Consider the following 21,126-nt stretch of genomic DNA (forward strand, 5'->3'; position numbering starts at 1 on the left):
TGAGCACCCAACTGGTGAAAGACATTGCAATAATTCTAATGAAGTGAAGAAGAAAGATTGATCTGCAATGAGGGGGCTACCTTAAAAATGTCAGCTGTGTAAAAGAGTAGTAGTCCGAAAAATTAAAAGCGAGATTTAAATATATTAAAATATATTTACTACAAATCGATAGTTTCGAACAAAACTATTAGACAAAAGTATACAATTTCACATCGCTAGTTTGTCCAATCAGCTGTTTGCTACCCACTCCTTGACAGCCGACTAGAGTAGTTAGTTTTGTATAATATCCTTTATATGCTTTATAAGAAAATTGCGTTAATTTCATCTAAAATTATCCATTGATAATAGGTATTATATTTAGTTCATGGAATCCTCCATACTCGGTTTATTTTCGCAGCAGCCAGCTCATACTTGACACGCAAAAATGAGTCAGGAGAGTGTAAAAAGGCGAAACTTGCAAGCTTTTTAACAATCTCGTACAAAGCTCACCTTTTCATGAGGTTCGCACAATATGCCTTGAATACGATTGAATGAATGAACGCGTCGCGAAAAACAAGGAAACCCCGGAAAACTCGCGTGGACAGAATTCAGACAAATCCGTCTGTGTGCGTGTTGCTACTTGTGTGAGTGTGCCTGTGTGTGTGTGTTTGAGCGTGTGAGTGGCACAAGTTTATGTTTTTGTTTATAATCGCACCCACGCCGCTCTCACTTACTTGTGACGTCACAACAACGTTTCGATCATCTTGCGTGCAATTGCAAATTGTGTAATAGTGTATTAATAAACCATACAAATAAGACAACAAACGCAGTGAAAATGCGACGACAATGTCAGGCTGCATTCCGGCACCTGGTGCGTCACTGCCAGGCGACAGCCCCCACAACGATAACAACGACAACAACAAGGTTGTGCGCCCGAAGATTCTGCCTGCTCCAAGTGGCGCCCGAGCTGACCCACAGACGGCGCTACTCAAAATTCAGCACCCACCTAAACGAGGAGCGGGCCATGGAGCTGCTGTGCAATTTGGATGAGGAGGAGCGCCACAATCTGCGCGACGCTCTGGGCAAAATAGACGCCGACAAGGAGAAGAAGATGTACGAGAGTAAGTGCTTTGCTTTTCAAAATGTCATCATTTACTACGTCTCCGTCAATTACATCAAGCTTAAACAGATTTCCTAGTGGAGTGGCCACTCCCGTGCTCATAGGTTTTTGTTCGGTCGCATCAATTTTCCGATTTCCTTTACATCAAGCCATGTTTGACGGCCTCGGTCTTGAAGCAGGCGCCATAGGCTTCGGCAGCCTCGCAATGGTCATCTGGCACTGTGATAGCCGCGCAGATATCGCCAATCTCCATGGCAATCTTTAGCTTGGCAGGATCGTTGCCGGAGTACTGCTTGGCCTTCTCGTGTCCAGCGGCGTTGTCCAGCTTTCCGTTGTCGTCGAGCAGACCACACTTCTTCATCACACAGGCACGCAGGCACTTGCCCTCGTAAGTGGTGGCCGGCTGTTTCTTGACCAGATCCTGCAGATCGGTATCTTTGGCGCCCACTTCGCCCAGACAGGCCTCCGCGCTCTCCATCATCTTGGCCATGGCCTCCTGCTCGTCAAAGCCGCGCACCAGAACGGCGCCCAGGAGCACCACAACGAGCAGAGCGCATACAAAGCGAGGCATATTTTTGATTTGTTTGAATTTAGTTAGATGTTATACCAATGAACCGAATGACAAACTGATTTATCTCCAAAGATATGGCCCACATTTATATAGTAAACTCAACAGCATGTTGTGTGGGGGAGATTCGCTCAGCTGTGAAATGATATACCATGTCGTTTAACTTTACAATGTCCCCACACAGCTAATTGCCCAAATCGCAATTGTTATTATTTCGTTATTCTGTCCTATTTGCATTTTTGCCAGTTTGTTGAGTTGTGAGCAATAACTGAAACTCTCCAGCCACCGCCCCCATCCGACACGCAGGTTCCAACAGAAATAGTAGTCACCCCGAAATAAAATATACAAAAAATATACAGAGCTCCCAATGTCATCTCATCATGACGCGGGTGTTTGTCTACTTTCGGCAGACAGTCGCTTTCGGTTTCCTTCTATCTGGGTGTCCTGCAAGTACTCTGGACTGTGTGCGTACGTGACCAAGGTCCTTTCTTGTTCCAGAAACCACCACAGATTCGCCATTTCCCTTTCGTCCTTCCTGCGTATGAATGTTAGCCGTTTCTGGTCCTATTATTCTCGCCTTTCCTTTTGCCATCATGTACGTGCAACATGTGTATACATATGAACATACATATGTACATATATCGGAACAAAAATCAATCTACATGTGCGGCTGTTCATCATTCAGTTAATCGCCACGCCGCACAAATTGCATTTGACAGATAAGAGAAGCCAAAACCATTCCCCATGCCCCCCAATGTTTTTTCTGGATCTAAATGATTTTGTGTAGATGGCTGGGATAAACCTTTTAGATATAAGCTTAAATTTTGGATATCATAGCCCTTAAACGATCCCCTTTTTATTCAGTAAAACCTACCCCATTGCATTAATTCCAGGAAATGCTATCTACTCCACCATTGATATGTAACCTTATGTCTTAAAGATTATGGATACCACAAGCGTGTTCCTCTACCGCATATTTTATTTACCAGAATTGACTGGCTCTTTGACAAACAAACACAAAATTTGTTTTAGCCTTTGCCTCGCTCGGTTTGCTTGGAATACAAATGGAAATTCTCTAACGCTGTCTGCAGCATCAGACGTTGGCGCTGTCCAGAAATATAAACTCTTTAAATATGTGCATTTATTTACGCAGTAAAAACAAAACAGAAAGCAATGCCCTGCATTTAGTTTCGTTTGAATTTGTTCTGCTGCTCATTAAAATTTGAGGAGCGACCGTCGGACCTTTTCTGTGTTACATACATATGTATGTATGTATGTAGGTACATACATATGCACATATGTATGTTTACATCCACTTTGGAGCACAAATCCTATGTACCCAATTTCCTGTTAGAGGACCGGGTATAAAGACCAGCAGTAGGAACAACTTTAGTTGCTTTCACGTTGCTTTTGTTGCAAGCTCATTTTAATTGAATATAAAGTAATGAAGTGGAATTATTTCATGGCAAAACGTTCCTACTGAAACGTAGAGACGCTTCTTACGCGTCACCTTAGCGGTGTTTTGTCAAATTTTAAATTTTTTCTTCGTCTGTCATCTGTCATCTACATCTACAACACTTCTCACACCAACACGCTCCTTTAGCTCGACCCCCTTCCCTAGACCCACATACTGCAGACTCGCGGCAGAGGCAGAGAATGTGTGAATGAGAGAATGTGAAAAAAACAAATATAAGCTGCGGGACAGGGTAGGTTTAGCCACTGCAAATTAATTTCATCATTGTGGCCATAATAATGACCCAATCGGATCCCAATTTGGTGATCTGATAGATATGGTCATTCCCTATCTTCCTTATCTTCAAAATTGTAGCTTTTGTAGGTTATCGCCCTTTTGCGGGGGTGGGGCTCATTTTTGAAATACACTGGTTTAAGTGTGGGCATACAGCAGTCGGGAGCCAACATTTGGTGGCTCTAGTTCTTATAGTCTCTGAGAACTAGCCGACAAACAAGACTATCGACTCGTCTATTGATGCTGATCAAGAATATATATACTTTATGGGGTCGGAGACGTTTCCTTCTGTGCGTTACATACAACCGTTATTCCCCTATTTACTCTTCGAGTACCGGGTATAAAAACGACTACTGAAGTTTGGAGAGAACATCGTAAGAAATGAAATGAAACTCCCATCTGGCAGTTATAGGATGTAACAGGTGTGTTTATGCTAAGGTGTTGCTTCTTTGTAGCACGGTTCCATTACTTTTATAGTCAAAGCAAAACCTTAAAGAACATCGGAATAGTCTAACATTGAAAGAAATTTTAAAACATAACCTGTGAATTATTATAGAACAGATACATGCATAAAATACTAGCTGTCCTTGAAATATATTCAATGAACAGATTCTGGAATTATTTACTGATTAACAAACACCTTTCCATGCTCGTATTTAAAGAACCCTTCTCCTCCTGCCCCGGCAGAGTCAAACAAAATATTTGAACACTGGAAACTTTCTGATTAGTTTTTGCGCAACCTCTCGCAAAATGTCGCTGGTTCCGATGTCAGAGGGGAAATGTTGGACGAAAATGCCGTGGACTTAAACAGTCGCCAACGGTTAGTTGTTGGCTCGGAGGCGTCTGTTGACGGCATTGTCTTAACTAATCAGCGAAAGCACTTCGTGTCTTGCTCACGTAACGCCTGACGCCTTGCGGCAAATGCAGATAAGAACTCGTTGACGGTGATTTAGTTGGAGATGCCGGGCAGAATTTTGAACAAATGTTTAAGAACCAAAGATGGTACACTCTACACTCAGCAGCACGTTTATTATTAAGGGAAATGTAGGTGTTTTACGGAATAGTTTTTGAGAACTTTGGAGTGGTTGAAAGGATTAAAATTCACATTTCGAATGGCTTGTGACCTTTCAACTATGGAGAATTTCCTACAGTTCCTACTGGAACAGGGTTATTAGAGAATAAGGAAAATTCAAATTTCACTGCCATAAACCGGCACGTCCTTGCTCCCAACGGAGAATGCCTGAGAGTCCCATGTACAGTCGCTTTTTAGTTGGACTGTTTCCAATATTTAAAATCAATATTAAAATCTGAGTCACTAAATTCATATTTGTCTACCTGACTCCATCTCTGAAATCTATGACACTGACACATCTTTTTTTCGGTCATCAATTTCTAACGTCAAACCACTATTATCTGTGTACTATATCTATAATAAATACAATCAAAGTTTCGCCTGAAATGGTACTTGTAGAAATAAGCGGCTTGAATGCCTTCCACTTACAACTTTTTAACGAATCAACAGAAATGTAAAAACTTTCGGTGTCTTCAGTTTGGTGTCTAAACGGCCACTTAACTTAGTTTTGGAGTACAAGAAAGAATTACAATTTCTTGGGAAATAACTAACTAGAACACGTGGCCAGAATTCCAATAGAAAGATAGACAAACAGAATCGATTGCAATAGAAAGAAAAGATAACCAGAAGCGACTGTAACGGCCTACTTATTTCCTGTTGCTTTCTGCCAGCCGCAAAGTTGTCTCCCTTCTCGAAGGATGGGGGTGTCAAATAGGAAGCTTTTTTATGACTTGATGGCCAGGCAAAACAGGCCACAAAAAGCTCGAATCACTTGTACTAACCCAAGCTAATGAAATTATCGGTTCGCTAGGCACACTCCACTCCTAAAGGAAGTCCCGCACAAAAGTTCCACGCCACAGGCTTCTGTAAGCGAAAGTCTTGAAAGTCGAACAATTTGTTTGCCATTGGGGTGGGTCGTTGTTTGCCATTGGGTTGTGGTGGGTTGTGGTTGCTGTACCCAAACCCCCAAGGTTGCCCCAGGTTCAGTAAGCATTAAATGATGTTCATTGTGTGGCTGGGGCTGTGGCTGTTTGGCGGAAAGTCATGAGGCTTGACAGGCATTGAAGGAAGTGCCTTTTGGGTAGAGAACATATTCTATTAAGTCCCGATTTGACCCAATTTTCCGACACAGCACGGAATCTGAGTGCTTCAATCTCTGAAAATTCGTTCCACTTTATAACAATTACTCGTCGCAGATCGCATGCTCTGGATTAAATGGATTGGGTAAACGGACAGCCCGACAGGCCATAAATTCGAAAGCCATGGCTTCCATGGTGTACTAAACTTTCGACTGAAAAATCAATACAGACAAATCATGGCAATTTAAATGTAAAACGAGTGGAATTATCCGTCGATAAAGTGCAGTTTAACGCGCCGCATCCTTTAGCCAAACTGCAGTTTAATTCCAGTGCATTCAGGTGCAATTTGTCTTCTAAATAAAACCTGACGGCGCGTAACAGTGTACGAGTCTAGTATGGCTGTAGTAATTTGATTCAATGTGTGAGGCAATTTCTTTGAAGCACGTGCCAACACTCGTGGCAGAGGGACAGAGAGGGAGAGTTCTGGAGTAAACGCTGGCTCCTTTGGGAGCAACAGCTGCTTCTGCTCCTACTGCTACTGCTGCTGTGTACCCTCTAATCGGAATACCCAAAGGAGATTGCTTTCTGCTTGTGTTTTTTCGGGGCATAAAACAAAGAAAATCGTTAGTCACAGGGAGAGCACAGGACGCACACTCAAAGGTGCGCCAGCAATAAGAGTGAAAACCGTGCGTTTAAAGCTCTCCCAGATGCTGTCCTGGGATGCCTGGGATCCTGTGGACCCCTGGATTGGGTTGGGCTGGTTGGGCACATCTTTGTACAGAGGCTGCACGTATGTATACACAAGCCATGCTCTTTGGGCTTTGGGCTGTGTGCTTCAGGTTGAGAGCTTCGGGATTTTATTTCTTCTCTGCTTATAACACATTGTGGTCGCGAGATTAGCTGCGTGGTTTTCGTGTATATTTTCAAAGGCAGTTACACTTTAACGCGTGAGGTCAAAGAGCATATACTTGAGGTGGAAGTTGTTTTAATTATATTCTCAACTAATTCAGAAACTGAATTGCTTTTATAATTATTGTATGATCTTTAGTTGATTTACTGCACTATAGATACAGAGTAAGTCTTGCACACGATTCGATAATCTTGCGCACGACAGCATGTTGTTTTTAGGACAATTCCCGAGCATTGACTGGTGCATCTTGAGCAGAGTCATGTGGTGGCAGACAGTAAAACTGCATTGCCTTTTACTCTTTATAAATACAGACCGAAAACCTAATTGTAGTCTTTGCCAACCATTCAAAATCTGACCTCAAAGTGCCCCTCTTTCACACATGATGACCTGATAAAAGGAAAGCAAAGGTGAGAGATGTGTTGATATGGTTTTTGCAATTTAAATGCAAAGTAAGTGTTATGCAAATTCTAAGGGAGAAACCTCCTGGTGGTACATATGTGTAGACTCGAACATATATCTTCCTTATGAACATACGCATTCCATTTCTGCTCCTGTCTCTTTATGGTGTGATGTTCTTGCTGCTGCTGCTGCTGCTGCTGCTGCTTCTCCTCTGTCCGTGAACTGCCTGGCAAATCGTTCACAGCAGCAACAGATACTCAAGAGCACTCACACATCGTACCATACATCGTACATACAAAATCCTGTGCGCAAAAGTGCCACCCAAGTGGGAGAGGAAGAGGGGCCGTTACTTCCTGTTGCTTCCTTTATGGGTTGGGTGGTTGGGTTGGGTGGCTCCCCTTCTTAGTGGATGAGAAAATTGCTTAGCCAACATGGCACCCCGTTTATCTTTTGTGGCCCCCATAATCGTGAAAAGTGTAGGGAGAAAGTATTTCCTTTTTATACCCTGCCAGCGATAGATTGCGAAAAGAACCGCCAATGCCACAAGATATATTTCACTTTTTGTTGAGGCCAATGCGGAGAGCTGATACGTCTCTTTTGCTGTCTGTTCCTAGCTTTTCCGAAATTTGTTTAGAGCTGCTTGAGACACATAAATAATCTCCGCAAAAGAGTATAAAACTTCAGTAAAATTGTATTTTTGCTTTCGAGAAAAAGGTGGCACATTTCTCTTGACTTGAAAGTACTTGAATATTATATCTGGAATTGAATTTCAAAGAGACAGCAGGCAGGGCAACAGCCCTCTCGCTGAGAGAATTCTTTGATTTCCAAAAGTTGGGAGGTAAAATCGCGTGATAAGGAAATGCGACGCCAAAGGCACTTCAATTGGAATACAGAGACAAAAATCACAACCAGACCGCAAATAGCATAGGTTGTGGGTGTCTCTGTATGTGGCAAGGTCAGGATTGCTCCCGAAGGCATTCCATGCGATTTTATGACATGATTTAAGCGTCCCGAATGGGAATTCTAATGTTAAGCAGCTTAGGGGTCAAGAGAGAAGATGGCTGGCAGGAGGAAAGAGCAAGGGCTGGTATAATTAGCCAGCTTATTTGTGTTTTGTGAATGCCACGCACATAATGTATACATATGTATGCGCTTATGTGTGACACTGTCTGACAAATTGCGCCCTTGCGGCCGCTGCTTTTGCTGCTCCTGCTCGTGCTCCAGCTCCTACGAGTATTATTTGCGGTTGAGTACTTAGATTGCGCAGAGTCCGCATCAGGGGCGGAATAATTAATTGGGCAGCCTGCTGATGTTAATGGTCAACTAATGATTTGATGGCGTATCCTAATTATGGCAGGGTACAGCATATTAAACCCTTAACTTTTTGCCCCACTAGCAGGGAGACTGTCATGCTGGAGCCATTGACTTTCGGCCTTCAAACGTAATTAGTATGTACATATGTACATATATTCCTAGTCCAGGCGCGCGAATGCGCTGCCACTAACTGAATTCCGCTAAAACAAGCGTAAAATGGTACTATTAACAGGCTTTTACCACACAGCCTAGACACACACACACACACATCACATCCTGTGCGCACGGGCGCTTTAAAAGGCGTGAAAGTGTGCAGCGGAAAAACTATGGTGGAAGCCAATTACTCGTAGAAGCTTACACCCATGGGATACCTAGTAGTTGCATTCTGTTTTTTGTAGATAGATAATAGCTATTTATGTAACTAGTTCCAATAAATATCAGCTAAATTTCATTGAAAAATGTCACTAGATGAAACTAGATCGGAACTCGACCAAATAAAAGTCTGTAAACATTTAATATTAAATCAAATATTAACAGAATAAAGTTTTCAACCCTTCGCTTTTTGTAGAAGAACGAACCCATTCAAATAGTAAAAAGATAGAGTCATTGACTTTCAGTAGCTGAAATTAGAGTCTTTATCTTCTTTGACGCTAGTTTACATTTCAAATCAAATGCAAATATTCGTACAAAGTATTGTCCAGACACGTTCAATAAAAATTCTGAAAATTATTATTCATTTAGATTAGATTATAGATAGAAATGGGTTTTTGTCTGCCCTATTGGGCATAGCCCAATATAGCTTCCGAGTTTCCAGGGTAGATGGTGATGATGCGAGAAAACTGCTCGCAAACACACACACACACACACACACACACACACACACACACTGATGAACATTTTCATAAACCACATACACACAACAGCAAGGTCATAGTGCATTTAATTTGCATTTTATGTGGCTTAAATGCAGGTCGTAAATAGCCATGAGCGGAAAACTAAAGAGCCAGGTAGCTGAAAAGGAAAAACTCACTTTGTTATTATAATATTTGATGAGCGGAAATAAGCTCCAGTGATCCATAAATATACTTACAACCAACTACAATTTCCCATTTTCTATATTCTCTTAAACATTCTATTCTATTCTATTCTATTCTATTCTATTCTATTCTATTCTATTCTATTCTATTCTATATATAAGCATGCAACAGACATACATAATTTAGTATAAGTTTAAAGTTTAAACCATCAAACATTTACAATGACTGCAATTAATCTGTTCTTTTTTTCACATTTATGTACATCGCCTCTTGATTTTGAACCATTCGCTCTACACAACACAACAAACAACTCTATAAAACCCGAACACTGGAAACACTCAATCAATCCTGTCTCTCAACATTGTCTATCCAAACACACTCTCTGTCCACACACACACACCCCTGACAATTACATGTGTACGACCGACCCACACACCCGTATTCTGTAGGCCAGCTGGCTGTTGGCAGTTGGCGGACACGCTTTGGACGGCTCTCGAATAAACCGACATTGGGACAGGTGGATCCTTCCGGCTCTTTTTGTGCCGTTCCCGATGAATGGCTGCGAAAGAAAATGGGTAAAGATTGAAACAGCTACTAACCAAAAAGGTGTTCTGTCCCACTCCCATAAGATTCACCTGCAATTCGATTAACCGATTTACCATGATTTTTCGTACTGTTCTGTAATGTATTTTTCCTTCATTTCTTACATTCGCAGTTGAATCGGCAACGCCACCCACCGCAGGACAATTATACAGTAGTAAGTATTGAGTATATGTATCTATGTACATTTGGACTGATTAAAGCCCTACAAATGTGCCTACTATTTGCAGTTTTCTTTGTCAATGCTGTGCCATTTATAGCCTTTGGTTTCCTCGACAATTTCATCATGATCACGGCCGTAAGTTTTTCGTTGAGTAAATAACATAAGTAAATGCTAACGATTCTCGATTCCAGGGCGAATATATTGAGTGTTATTTGGGCCATTTCATTACCCTCTCCACAATGGCTGCTGCGGGCCTGGGGAATACCATTAGCGATGTTATGGGCATCACCATGGCCACGTATGTGGAGCACGGCTGTCAGATATTGGGCCTCAAGCAGCCACAAATGGCGCCAGCGCAATTTGAGCTCAAGTCCAGCAAACGTGCCTCCAGTTTTGTAAGTTAACGAGTAACACCCACTAGGGAACCGCTTATAGTAATAATAATTGAATTATTCCAGGGTCGTATTATGGGCATCACGGTGGGCTGCTTGCTGGGCATGTGCCCCTTGTGGTTTATGGAAGAGAATCAGGAAGCGAGTGTGCCTGTGCCTGTGCCTGTGCCCATCGCCGTGGTCACAGCCGAGACAGAGGAGGAGAAAGTTGTGCTTAATTAGCTTAAAGTTACTCTGGTCAATTAGAGATGCTGTTTTGTCTTTATTATGTTTAATTTATTATTACCATCTGACGATTTTATTTTGATATTTAGAAATTCTGATATTAGACTTAAACTGCCAGCTGATTGATTTGCTTTACACGTCTTTGTCCTGGCATTTTCTTCAACGAACAGACAACAGATTGTGTTTCCATCGAAAGGAAGCCCCAGTTGCAATGCATAAACGAACTAATGAGACACTCAATGTACCTACTAATCTATTAAAGTTCATCCTAGTTCATAATCTACATGAATACTGTTTCATAGCAAACATAGCGCCTATTAGGCTTTAGAACATGTACATTTTCCGCACTGACTCTGCTCGGACTGGAATCTAAAATTGGTCACGTTTAGATAGAGCTATAATACTCTCTATAATAAGCTCTGAAAACGAGTACTTAAGTTTTGTATCCCTTTCAGAGGGTTTTGTTGTATAACATTTTCTAGAAACCTTAAGATATAATCAAAAGCCTCTCGTCTGTCTGTTTACTATAAGGAAAACTTATCAATTTCTTACGTAATCCTGCCAAATGGAGTTCAAATTGGTTAACTGTAACATAAAGCAATTGTTTTTAAGTATAAAACCTAAGGATCTGCATGGCGAGTACGACAACCTTCGGCGCTCAAAGCTCACATTTCCTTCTTGTATTTTTTTGTATACTATTTTGGTTTCCTTTACAAGATAACGAATATCTACAAGTATGTATAGAATATCTATTGTAGCTGTAAATGGTCCAAATGTAATCAAAATAGTCATTTTTTGTAGAGAAATTAGCTAATAACAAGCACACATTAGACAAACAAATTGTAGAACCCATTGAATGTGCTGCAAAGAAAAAAGTACCAGTACTCGTATTTATAGAACGGAAAAACTCACTTAGATACTGTTTTGGCTGTCCTTTCCACTAAGCTACACTGAAAAGTGCCTAAGAAAATGCTTTAAAAGTCTTCGCCCTGTATTTATCTACTTTCCAAGACAAGACCTATAGCAGACCTATAGCCAAAAGTGTCAAATTAATTGGCTACCGAATTTCGTTTATTTAAAATTAACTTTTAAAGGGCATTTTGCTTATTGCAATCTGATTGCAAAAGATGGGGGGCATTTTTCAGATCAAATTTTGGGGGGAAAAGGAAGTATGTATGAAAATATCCCTGATCCTTGAAAAGGACAAACAACGGCACGAAATTAAGTCAAATATATTTTAAAAACCTCGGGGGTTATTTATGACAAAGTTTGGCACACTTTCAGGCTGTCCTGTTCACTTTGTTGACTTATTGTACATATAAGTATGTGTATGTATTGCAACATTTCTTATAGCAGCCGTAGCCTTGCGTCCATGATCCTTAATGTCCTTAATGGATTAATGCTATTTATCAAGTCCAACCTGAGCTTGATCTATTGACAATCGATTGCCATTATAAAATCGGCGAAAAGAGATAAGACCACTTACCACTTTTATAATTTCACGAAAATCCGACATCCTTGATTGGGAATTGTCAATCGATGGACTGGATCTTCCTGGTTAGGAAGAGACATACCATTCCCAGATGGGGGTCCTTATGGTTGAGATATAGCATCTTGGAGAAAAACCAGTATTTTAAATATTTTGGGCACGTATACCTCGCCAAATGGGCTCCGATCGGCGCAGGAGGTGCTTTCAAGGATCGTTGGGATCCACGCTGTCCTTCGGCCACGGGGTGGAGTGGAGTTATGGAAAGTATACCCTTACTCCTCTATTGTCTTAAAACTGAACTGGTTGAAAAGGATCAGGGTGGTTATCCGGATTACGAGGAGGCGTGGCCCGTGCTAGTCGGAGAGACGTCCTAATGGCAGAGCTGGAAGTCAGCAAAATAGATTTTATCGTTAGCGTTTTGAAGGTATTTCCTTGCAGCCTTGGGATTCATCACATCTGGATGGTGGAGTTCTAGTTGAACAAAATTGAAAAGGGTCGGGGAAATTATCCTGACTTCGAAAAGGTGTGGCACGTCTTGATCAGACATTAGGGAGCGGCGCCTCGGGTAATATTACACACTAACTACACAGCAAACACACACTTTACACGGTAACTACATTGCACAAAAAATGTTAAAATTTCTTGTTGTACAACTTTTTTTTTTGTGTGTGTGTTTCAAGGATCAAGGATATTTTCATACTTATTTCCTTTTCTCCTCCATTACTCTTCCGATCTGGCCGTGCCATACATTTTAGTGTTAGGCAGGATGTTCCCCACCGCACCAAGGACAATGAGGATAATGCACATCTGGCCGTGCCATAGCTTTCTGTGCCGCCATACATATCTTTGATCGACTAGCCTCGATCGGTTCCATATTCCCAACGCCAACAGGCTTGAGAGTTGAGTAAACAAGTATAAAAATATATATACATAATGCAATGTTTGAAATTCCAAATTGTAGAGAGCTTATTGAAATAATAAACCAACTTATACATACTTAGCTTCGAAGACAACAGGATTGCTTTGAAATTAGTTAAAAAAATATAGATGTTTATTTGCACGGTTAAAGATTGTTGTTATCGTTACAGACAAAGGAGGGACCGGGCCCAATTGAAGAACAATTTAATAAGTGATATTGTAATAAAATATAATTTTGTTTAGATTAATTTTGGCCATATTTCGGGCCAGCGGACAAGGAACGAACTCTGCACTGCATCGTTGACCAGTTGCCAGAACACGGATGCGTTTTGTGCCTGGTGCCAGTGGTCCAAGTCGTCGTCGAGCCGGTTGCGGTGACCAGATATCCAATAGTTTGGACTTACACGTCTGTCGCTATACTCGGATTTGATGCTTAGCCAGTGGTCTGCATTGTCCCACGCAGCAAACATATCGGGCTTTCGGTTATTCGTCTTTAGTGGTAGATTAGGTACAGATCGAGCGTATCGCCGCGTGATGCTTTCCATCTCATTCAGTCTTGCCTCGTCGCAATATTGTTGCTCCAGCTTCAGCAGTTCCGCTTCCACATTCAGCGCCCCACAGCTCTCGTTTGCCGGCGACGGGTTCATTTCATTGGAAATAACAGGAGCAGCTTGGGTGGCTTTGGGTGCAGATGCAGGTGTCGCGAGTGTCGTGGAATTAGCCGTGGATGCCACATCGTTCGTACCCGTTCGACGATGCCAAAGGGTGCCCGGAACTTGGCTGGCGATGAAGAAGGCACCCGCCAGGGTTATCACACTCGCTGCATAGCTCAGTGCCATTACGGTTATGCTGTTCAACAGAAATTTCATCCACGTAAAGCTGGGCAGCAGTTGTATCAGTTCACTGTAAGTCAGCCAGCCCCGTCGCAGTCCCTCTCGTTCGGCCAGGGTTCGCTCAACGGTACTTAGCTTCGCAAAGAATTGTTCATTCGATATGTATATATTCCAGTCCTACAAATCAAATATGAGATTCAATTGTAATTACATTCCCATGAGATTATTCTTACTATTGCCGACAGAAACTCGAGTTCCATTTCCTTGAGCCTTGCTTCGGTCATGTTGCCCTCTTTGGCCCAGTCTTCCAGATAAAACCTCTCATCGTGGCCGGCATAGAACTTGGTAGAAATCATCTGTAAACAAAGAGAACGCGCAATGAGAAAGCCCCCATAACAAATGACGCCAGTGCAGAGGCATGCCAGCGTGAATTGCCAGCTATATATATAAATATATAAGTGAAACGCACATACTGAAACCTGTCCCCATTTAAATAAATAATCTTCTAAATGTACTTATATGTATGTGGTGCAGTAGCAACACAAAGAGATAACTCATAGAACACCACACCATAGATGAGAATGTGTGTGCGCGTGCTCCACAATCAGGTGGCATTTTTGTTCACTCCTGTAGGGTGTGCAGGCTATCAATCAACAGGTTTGCAGGCACATAATGAAGATGATTCTGTGACAACCGAACGAGTACTCACCAAAGAAACAACGAACAGCTCCTGGGGTGTGATTCTGTAGCCATAGCCTGGATCAATTACATTCAAGCGGTCCAAGTAGATGAGCGCCATGATGAGAGAGCATGGTGTGGTCTGGATTTTGCCAGCAGTCACGCAGCTTAGGCGATGCAGTGAGTGACCTCGATGGGGCTCTGAAAATATCTCCGATGCATATTCCGCAAAGGGCATGGACACCTCCATTTCACCGTCTGCTGTGCCAACGCCATAGTATAGCGTTTTCCGTATCCGATTCATAAACTCGTCGTGCTGCATCACCTGGAATACAATTGATGTGCACAGTGCTCTCCAACCACCTGCTCAAACCCTATGCGTTGCATACCTTCTTGGCCGGAGCGAATTTGCTGCGCCCCATCTTGTTCGTGAAAATAAAACTTGAGCTAATTTTTTCGCGTGGATTGTGTGCTATTGCCAGTGTGACCGCGGATTTATCAATTAAATATAATGCTGACTCTCAAGAATATACCAGAACATTACTTCTCATTTTCAAAATATACCGATGTGTGTCTATGATCGGAAATCATATTCGTCAATTTCGACTTTCGCTTTAATATTATTTGGTGGACTGGACTCTCAGACCTCAAAATCAAATTTTATCCGATTGACGAATCGAATGTCCACAAGATTGGAAAGTTTTCAGGACTTCATTTTATTGCATAGCTCACAAAAAAACGATCAAACTAAATAGGTAAAAAAAAAACTGTTATTGCGATTGAGATGGAAAATCTATATCGATAGCATACCATGTCTTTTAAAAATCGATAAGCTCTACTACACTCTTGTCCCGGCCATCGATAATAAATATTCATCATCGCAGCTTTAAAACAAACGATTTCGCTTTGCCAGCTTTTAATTGCATGAATATATTGTGATTGATCATTCCTCTGCACCAAAAAGACCACCTAGCTCCAGGTCAACTCCTGCCGGATTGGAAATTTGATGCGCTTTAAACTCTGTAAAGAATTTTCCATCGCTTCTAGAGCTCCAGGCTAATTCCTCTGCCTCGGCAGCAATATGCCTCGCATGCCTGGGTGGTGTAAAGTGCGTATACGTGCAGTCTGTGTAAGTGGCCGGTTCTGGCGCGGGTCCACTGCTTCGCACATTGTAGTGTTCTCCGAGAAATTCCACAACCTGTTTTTTTGTGCTTAGACTGTTGAACTGGACTCTCAGGGATCGCTTCATTTCGCTGCTCCACATGAACGTCAGATGATGATGAAAGCACTGGAAGAGCAAATTATCCCTGGCAGCAGCGGCAATGTCCAGCCACTGCTCCACACAAGCCAAAGGGGTAGTAGTGGCTGTCGGGTAATCGCTGTTGAACAGCGCCGGATTGGCGAGGAGGCCACGGGCAGCCATTACGCCCGCCGCACCAGTCTGAGCGTGTAGTTCGCAGGCATCTGACCAGGATTCCACGTTTCCGTTCACTATCAGGGGAATTTGAAGAGATTTGCGCACTTCTTCCATGGCGGAGATGTTGAGCGTGTCCTTGGAATGCTTCTGCGCAGGTGTCCGACCGTGTAGAGTTAAGAAAGTGACTCCGGCGTATTCCAGTTGGCGGGCCAGATCGATGGTCCTCTCCACTGAATCCGCTTCACTGCCCGCAAGTAGACGCATCTTCACAGAGACACTAAAGTCCGAGGGCAGGGTCCGTCGCACCTGTTGAACCACCTCTCGCACCCTTTCCGGCTGACGCAGCAGTCCGCATCCATAGCCCTTGGACATCGCCCAGCTCTGGGGGCAGCCGCAGTTCAAATCGATGCCATCGACATAGGGATAGATGAGCTGAGCTGAAGTGACAAACTCTGTCGAATCCTTAGCCGCAAACTGTGCAATCAGTGGCTGATCGTCCGGGTCCGTGGTAAACTCATTCTGGCGAGCCTTTTCGCTGTTGTTAATCGATTCGGAGATCATCATAGGTGTGAATGCCAATTGTACTCCATTCTTCCGCACCAATCTTCGAAACTCTAGCTTACTGTATCGTACCATGGGCGCACTTACCCGCAGAAAGTCGGGCTGGGCAGCTGCGAATAAAGCGGCAATGTCATGATGCGGCCTTTGTTGTGGCAAATACATGTTTAATTAATAAAAGATACTTGTAAACATTAAATATAGAGAAGCGTGAAAGAGCAGAGCCACGTGAGAGTCGGTAAGGTGTATCGATAGTTTAGCGGATACTCGGATATCGATAGTTCCAATGCGTATGTACAGCTATAACGGCTATGATTATTTGGAATGTTTTGATTTTACTTATTTTTGCAAGTACTCCTAAAGTTCTGTTGTGGCCACGCCCCAATATTTGCGCATACGACTCTCGTGCTCATTAAACTCGTCATCATCGATCTCCTCCTCGTCCAATATGTTACGCTCCCGCTCGTGAGTGACGGCAAAATCATATTCAAAATTGTAAGGCATCAAGCGCTGCAGGGACCCAAAGTAAGCAGAGTGGGGTCCACGCTTCACGGGGACTCCAACCATCTTTCGAGGTTTTCCATCAAATAGATTATAGCCACAGCTCTGGGCCTGCTGGAACGAGACCGTGCTGCCAAAGTGGCCCCCCATTTGTCGCTTAACGTGATGGTAGGAGCCAATCGGCGTGGGTGTGGATGCCATTGGTTGCGGCAGCTGAGGTGTGCTCGAGGAGATGAACTTATTGGCCACGCTCTTCACTAGATTAGTGGTGAAATCGTTACGTTCCGGCAGAGCTTGATTCGTGCTCGGGATGGCTCGCTGCTTGGTGAATGACTTGGATATGGTGTTGAGCTCCTTGTCAAACAGCAGCTGCGTGTTTTGCTCGAGCATGTACTCCCAGCACTTGAACTGTTCCTCCGACAACACAGACTCCGTTTCGTCCAGCATTTCCAGCTGCTGCTCCTCCTGCATCACACGTGCATGAGCCAGTATAAACTCATCGTTGGGCACAACACTTGGGGCGTCCTTGGGCAGAAGATCCCGATCACTCTGACCGCTCGGCGAGGAGCGTCCGGCCAGCGGATCGTGGTCGATCGCCCGGTGACGACAGGCATTGCTGCGATCGCAGCAGGTGCGCTTGCACACAGAGACAGTGGGTGGCTGCAACAAGGGCGGCTTTTTACAAACACTCTGCTTGAGCTCCCGAATGAGGTGATCCACGTCCGTTCCAAGATGACGGAAGCGCACCACAATTACGCTAAGGTTCTCCGATGCGCCGAAACTCTGGGCAATGTCTACAAGCCGCTTGGCAGCCAGCAAAGCGTTTTCCTCTTTGCGAATCTCTCGAGCGGCGCGACCAACGTCCATGACCGACCAGAGCTGGGCATTCCCCACAACAAGGTACTCATCGTCATTGCTCAGTGTTAACTGGGAAAATAAATTCTACAATTTAGTTGCCTTCCTTTAAACTGCCTTGCCTTCCTTTAAAAAATACTTACCTCTAGAACCTGTGGATCAGGCATTGCAAGAGATGGTCCCAGATCTTTGGCGCTTGATTCTATGTCTGTCAGGCGTAGCTGCGAGGTGCGACGCACCAGATAGGCATCCAGCCGCCCCACGCTAGCCATACGCAGCACATAGCGTTTGCTCTTTAAAGGCCTCACCATTGAGGGTGCCCGTGTCCGGGTGAGATGAAACAAGGCGGCACTCCGCACACTTCCGCACTGCTGCTGAGCCGACAGCAACGTGAACTTCATGTAATCTCTGAGAGGAGCATCCCTGACGAGCTGCTCCTGCTTCATTAGATCCGGCACCAGCTGAGCCATCTCCTGTGCCACCCGTCCATTGCCATCTGCCGCTTCAAACATACCATAGAGGTCCTCATCTGCGCCCCCATAGTTGGCAGCTCGCAACTGGCAGACCAGCAGCTTGCGACAGTCTCCGAGTCCGGGCGTCTCTGCAAAACCCATTATCCAGGGCGAGTTTTTGTTTCGATTTCCCTGCGCCGGCGCCAGCCTCAACGTACTTGTGGGCAGGGCAGCTCGGTTATGGCCAGACACATCGATTAGGCTCCAGTTGCGCTGACTTTGCGTCTGACAAACCTTAAATTGTTGCTCATCCACCTGTAAATACGAAAGTATAAGATTATTATTGGAAAGATACTACTATTTTTGACCCTTTTAATAACACCTGCAGCTGCAAATTCCCCGATAGATCCAAGTACTTAAGATTCCGCGAGGGCACGAGTGACAGCAGATTGACGCGATCCAGATGATTGTGAGACAGATCGAGCACTTTCAGCTTGCCCAACTTGGCCAGCTGCGGGGTGCAAAGCAAGAGATTGTTGCAGCAACGCAGCACCTTTAAATGATCCAGTGTGGCCACCTCCTCGGGCAGCTGATGCAGCATATTTCCCGACAGAACCAAAATCTCCAGCTCCGACCAATTGCGTACGCATGCCGGTGGCAGGATTCCAATACGATTGTAGGCGATATGAAGCACCTTCAGCCTTGCTGCGTTGTGCAGTGCCTCAAATATGCTGTCGTTGAGCTGATTCCCAGCAAGAAACAAGTGCACCAGGGCCGCATGATTATTCTGCTCGTACCGGGGCAGAGTCGACAGCTTATTGCAGGTGGCGTTAAATGTCTCCAAACGAGAATGGGTGACGGCAAAGAAGTTGTCCGGCAGACCTTGCAGTTCGTTGCTCTGCAAATGGAGCTGTTGGAGGCTGCCAAATCCCTCGGGCAAGTACTCAAGCTGCTGCAATTCATTGTAGGACAAGTTCAGAGCAAGCAATTGATTAATTCGATAGTTGCGAAGCAGTCCCGTTATGTTGGCCAATCGATTGTGCGATGCATCCAGTGTGGACAACGACGAGCAGGCGCCAATCCAATTGGGGAGCTCGATGAAGTTATTGTGCGAGATGTCAATGCGATGAAGCTTCAGCGGCACTGGATGTGTGTTGCTTGTGGAGATGTTGTGAAGGCCTGCAAATAATTAAATAAACATTAAAGTATTAAACTTTAATTTGAAAGTGGAGCTGAGCTTACAGTTGTGGTCTGCTAAAAGTGCTTGCAGATTGGTGGCGTTTACAATCAGCTCCATTAGCTTGTTTCGGCTGCACTTGAGCGTCTCCAGTTGTGCCAGCGAGCTGAGGTCCAAGACCTCCATTTCATTTTCGCATACCTCCAGCTGGGTCAAGTACTGCCAGAGAAGGGAAAACGGAAAACGATGAGTAGGAAGTCGTAGTCAAGTAGTAGCACGGAAAGAAGTGGATGGAGACTCACGTTGTAATTGCCAATCAAAATACTTCCACCCAGCTGGCTGCCCTTCAGGCTAAGCTTCTGTGGAGTGGTGGGGCTGCTGCCGCTTCCATTTGCCTCCTCCGACAGCTCTATGGGCAGCGGCGGTTTGACGCTGTTGTTATTGCTGGCATTAACTTTTAGTTTCGACTTGTATGGATCCGCCGACGGTTTCCTTGTGGCTTTGAGCATTGTTTCAGTCTCTTATGATGCTTCTTCTGCTTCTGCTGTTGCTGTCTATGTTTTCGTTTTCTTTAACTCTTGGCAAGACGCCGAACCTGGGGGCCGGAACGATACCAAGTCTACAACAGAATTGCACAGCACTTGGCTATGCATCAACGAGCACCTACAGAGTGGCGATCGTTTCAGATTTCTTATATGAACGTACTTCTCTGTGGAAATACATACCCGTAGAGTGCACTAATCCCTACCGATTTATAAGAGTCTAATCTTTCTTTCTTTCTTTTGATGTTTCACTTATTCGATAAGGACTTCTCTAAATCTGGTCGGAACTCTTCAACTTCATTCTACTAGTAGTCGGAAGTATCCACCACCGCTCAGTGCGATGCGTCTGCTCAACTGAAGACGAACACGATAACTATGGCTATGACTGTGCCGTTACGGTAAGACAGGCACGCTTGAGAGAACGTCAGTGTTGCTATTCCCCAACCCCAATCCGCTGTGGTATTTTGTATTTGTGTTCGTATTGCCCAAATGCCCCAAGTTGCGCTCAAGCCATGCAGTGTACAGTGAAGGTTTGATCCGCTAAAAGAGGTTTGTGTGAGGCAGTCTCTGACTAATTTTGAGGTGGTTTGCCCCAATATTGTAGTTCCACTGTACCGCTAGCTGATAAAGCACACCAAAAGACTTCCCAATTTAGAGGGGGTGCCCAACCAAACCATTTTAAGAGCAGCACCACAACTGCTTGCACCGCACCTGCACAACATCTCTTTCATTTCAGTTGCTCTGAAAGAGATTTACTTTGAATTTTATAAAATAATAGTCACTTGGGTATTTTTTTTTTAGCTTGTGTTTTGTTACACGAATTTTAGAAACAATTGGATTTTTTATTATTTCAATGAAATATAATAATAATTGTTTGTCATGCGGTTACGCATTATCAGCAAAACTCAGTAAATTGTGTATTTCTCTTAAATCATTTGTTTCTCATTCTCCAACTATTTTTTAGTTTTTCTGGCGCTTTTTTTCGTCGCTCTTTACACGATTACGAATTACTGGGGATTGACAAAAATTTTAACAACGTCTGTACATAAAAAAACCTAAGGGCACGGACATTTTTTTTCCTTGTTATTTTCTGTTCGTTTG

At 43.7% G+C, this 21,126-nt stretch overlaps 5 protein-coding genes across 6 annotated transcripts; 1 reads left to right on the plus strand and 4 right to left on the minus strand.

Moving 5' to 3' along the window:
• Positions 1–463: 463 nt before the first annotated feature.
• On the plus strand, positions 464–10,888 carry LOC117588084 (transmembrane protein 65). 2 transcript variants are annotated; one of them, XM_034279152.1, is made up of 6 exons: positions 472–1,100; positions 9,675–9,800; positions 9,941–9,982; positions 10,056–10,123; positions 10,180–10,383; positions 10,447–10,888. In XM_034279152.1, exons 1-6 carry the CDS (start codon positions 815–817, stop codon positions 10,600–10,602), a joined length of 882 nt encoding a protein of 293 aa, XP_034135043.1. In that variant the 5' UTR covers positions 472–814; the 3' UTR covers positions 10,603–10,888. The 2 variants fall into 2 exon arrangements, with proteins under 2 accessions (XP_034135044.1, XP_034135043.1); XM_034279153.1 differs by lacking the exon at positions 9,675–9,800 and having other exon boundaries at positions 464–1,100.
• On the minus strand, positions 1,106–1,732 carry LOC117588085 (general odorant-binding protein 28a). Its single transcript, XM_034279154.1, has one exon. The coding sequence runs from the start codon at positions 1,668–1,670 to the stop codon at positions 1,239–1,241; it is 432 nt and encodes a 143-aa protein (XP_034135045.1). The 5' UTR covers positions 1,671–1,732; the 3' UTR covers positions 1,106–1,238.
• A 2,235-nt stretch (positions 10,889–13,123) lies between the features above and the next one.
• On the minus strand, positions 13,124–15,061 carry LOC117588082 (protein CNPPD1). Its single transcript, XM_034279150.1, has 4 exons — positions 14,913–15,061; positions 14,555–14,848; positions 14,079–14,201; positions 13,124–14,022 (listed from the first exon to the last, which is right to left on the minus strand). Exons 1-4 carry the CDS (start codon positions 14,943–14,945, stop codon positions 13,252–13,254), a joined length of 1,221 nt encoding a protein of 406 aa, XP_034135041.1. The 5' UTR covers positions 14,946–15,061; the 3' UTR covers positions 13,124–13,251.
• Positions 15,062–15,405: 344 nt separating this feature from the next.
• Positions 15,406–16,688, minus strand: LOC117588083 (tRNA-dihydrouridine(20a/20b) synthase [NAD(P)+]-like). Its single transcript, XM_034279151.1, has one exon. The coding sequence runs from the start codon at positions 16,661–16,663 to the stop codon at positions 15,467–15,469; it is 1,197 nt and encodes a 398-aa protein (XP_034135042.1). The 5' UTR covers positions 16,664–16,688; the 3' UTR covers positions 15,406–15,466.
• A 139-nt stretch (positions 16,689–16,827) lies between these two features.
• Positions 16,828–20,152, minus strand: LOC117588080 (protein phosphatase PHLPP-like protein). The gene is made up of 5 exons (XM_034279144.1): positions 19,786–20,152; positions 19,549–19,702; positions 18,689–19,485; positions 17,998–18,621; positions 16,828–17,926 (listed from the first exon to the last, which is right to left on the minus strand). The coding sequence occupies exons 1-5, from the start codon at positions 19,990–19,992 to the stop codon at positions 16,856–16,858; spliced, it is 2,853 nt and encodes a 950-aa protein (XP_034135035.1). The 5' UTR covers positions 19,993–20,152; the 3' UTR covers positions 16,828–16,855.
• Between the last annotated feature and the right edge of the window lie 974 nt (positions 20,153–21,126).

The sequence above is a fragment of the Drosophila guanche genome, unplaced genomic scaffold, assembly GCF_900245975.1.
Source record: "Drosophila guanche unplaced genomic scaffold, DGUA_6, whole genome shotgun sequence".
NCBI classification, from domain to species: domain Eukaryota; kingdom Metazoa; phylum Arthropoda; class Insecta; order Diptera; family Drosophilidae; genus Drosophila; species Drosophila guanche.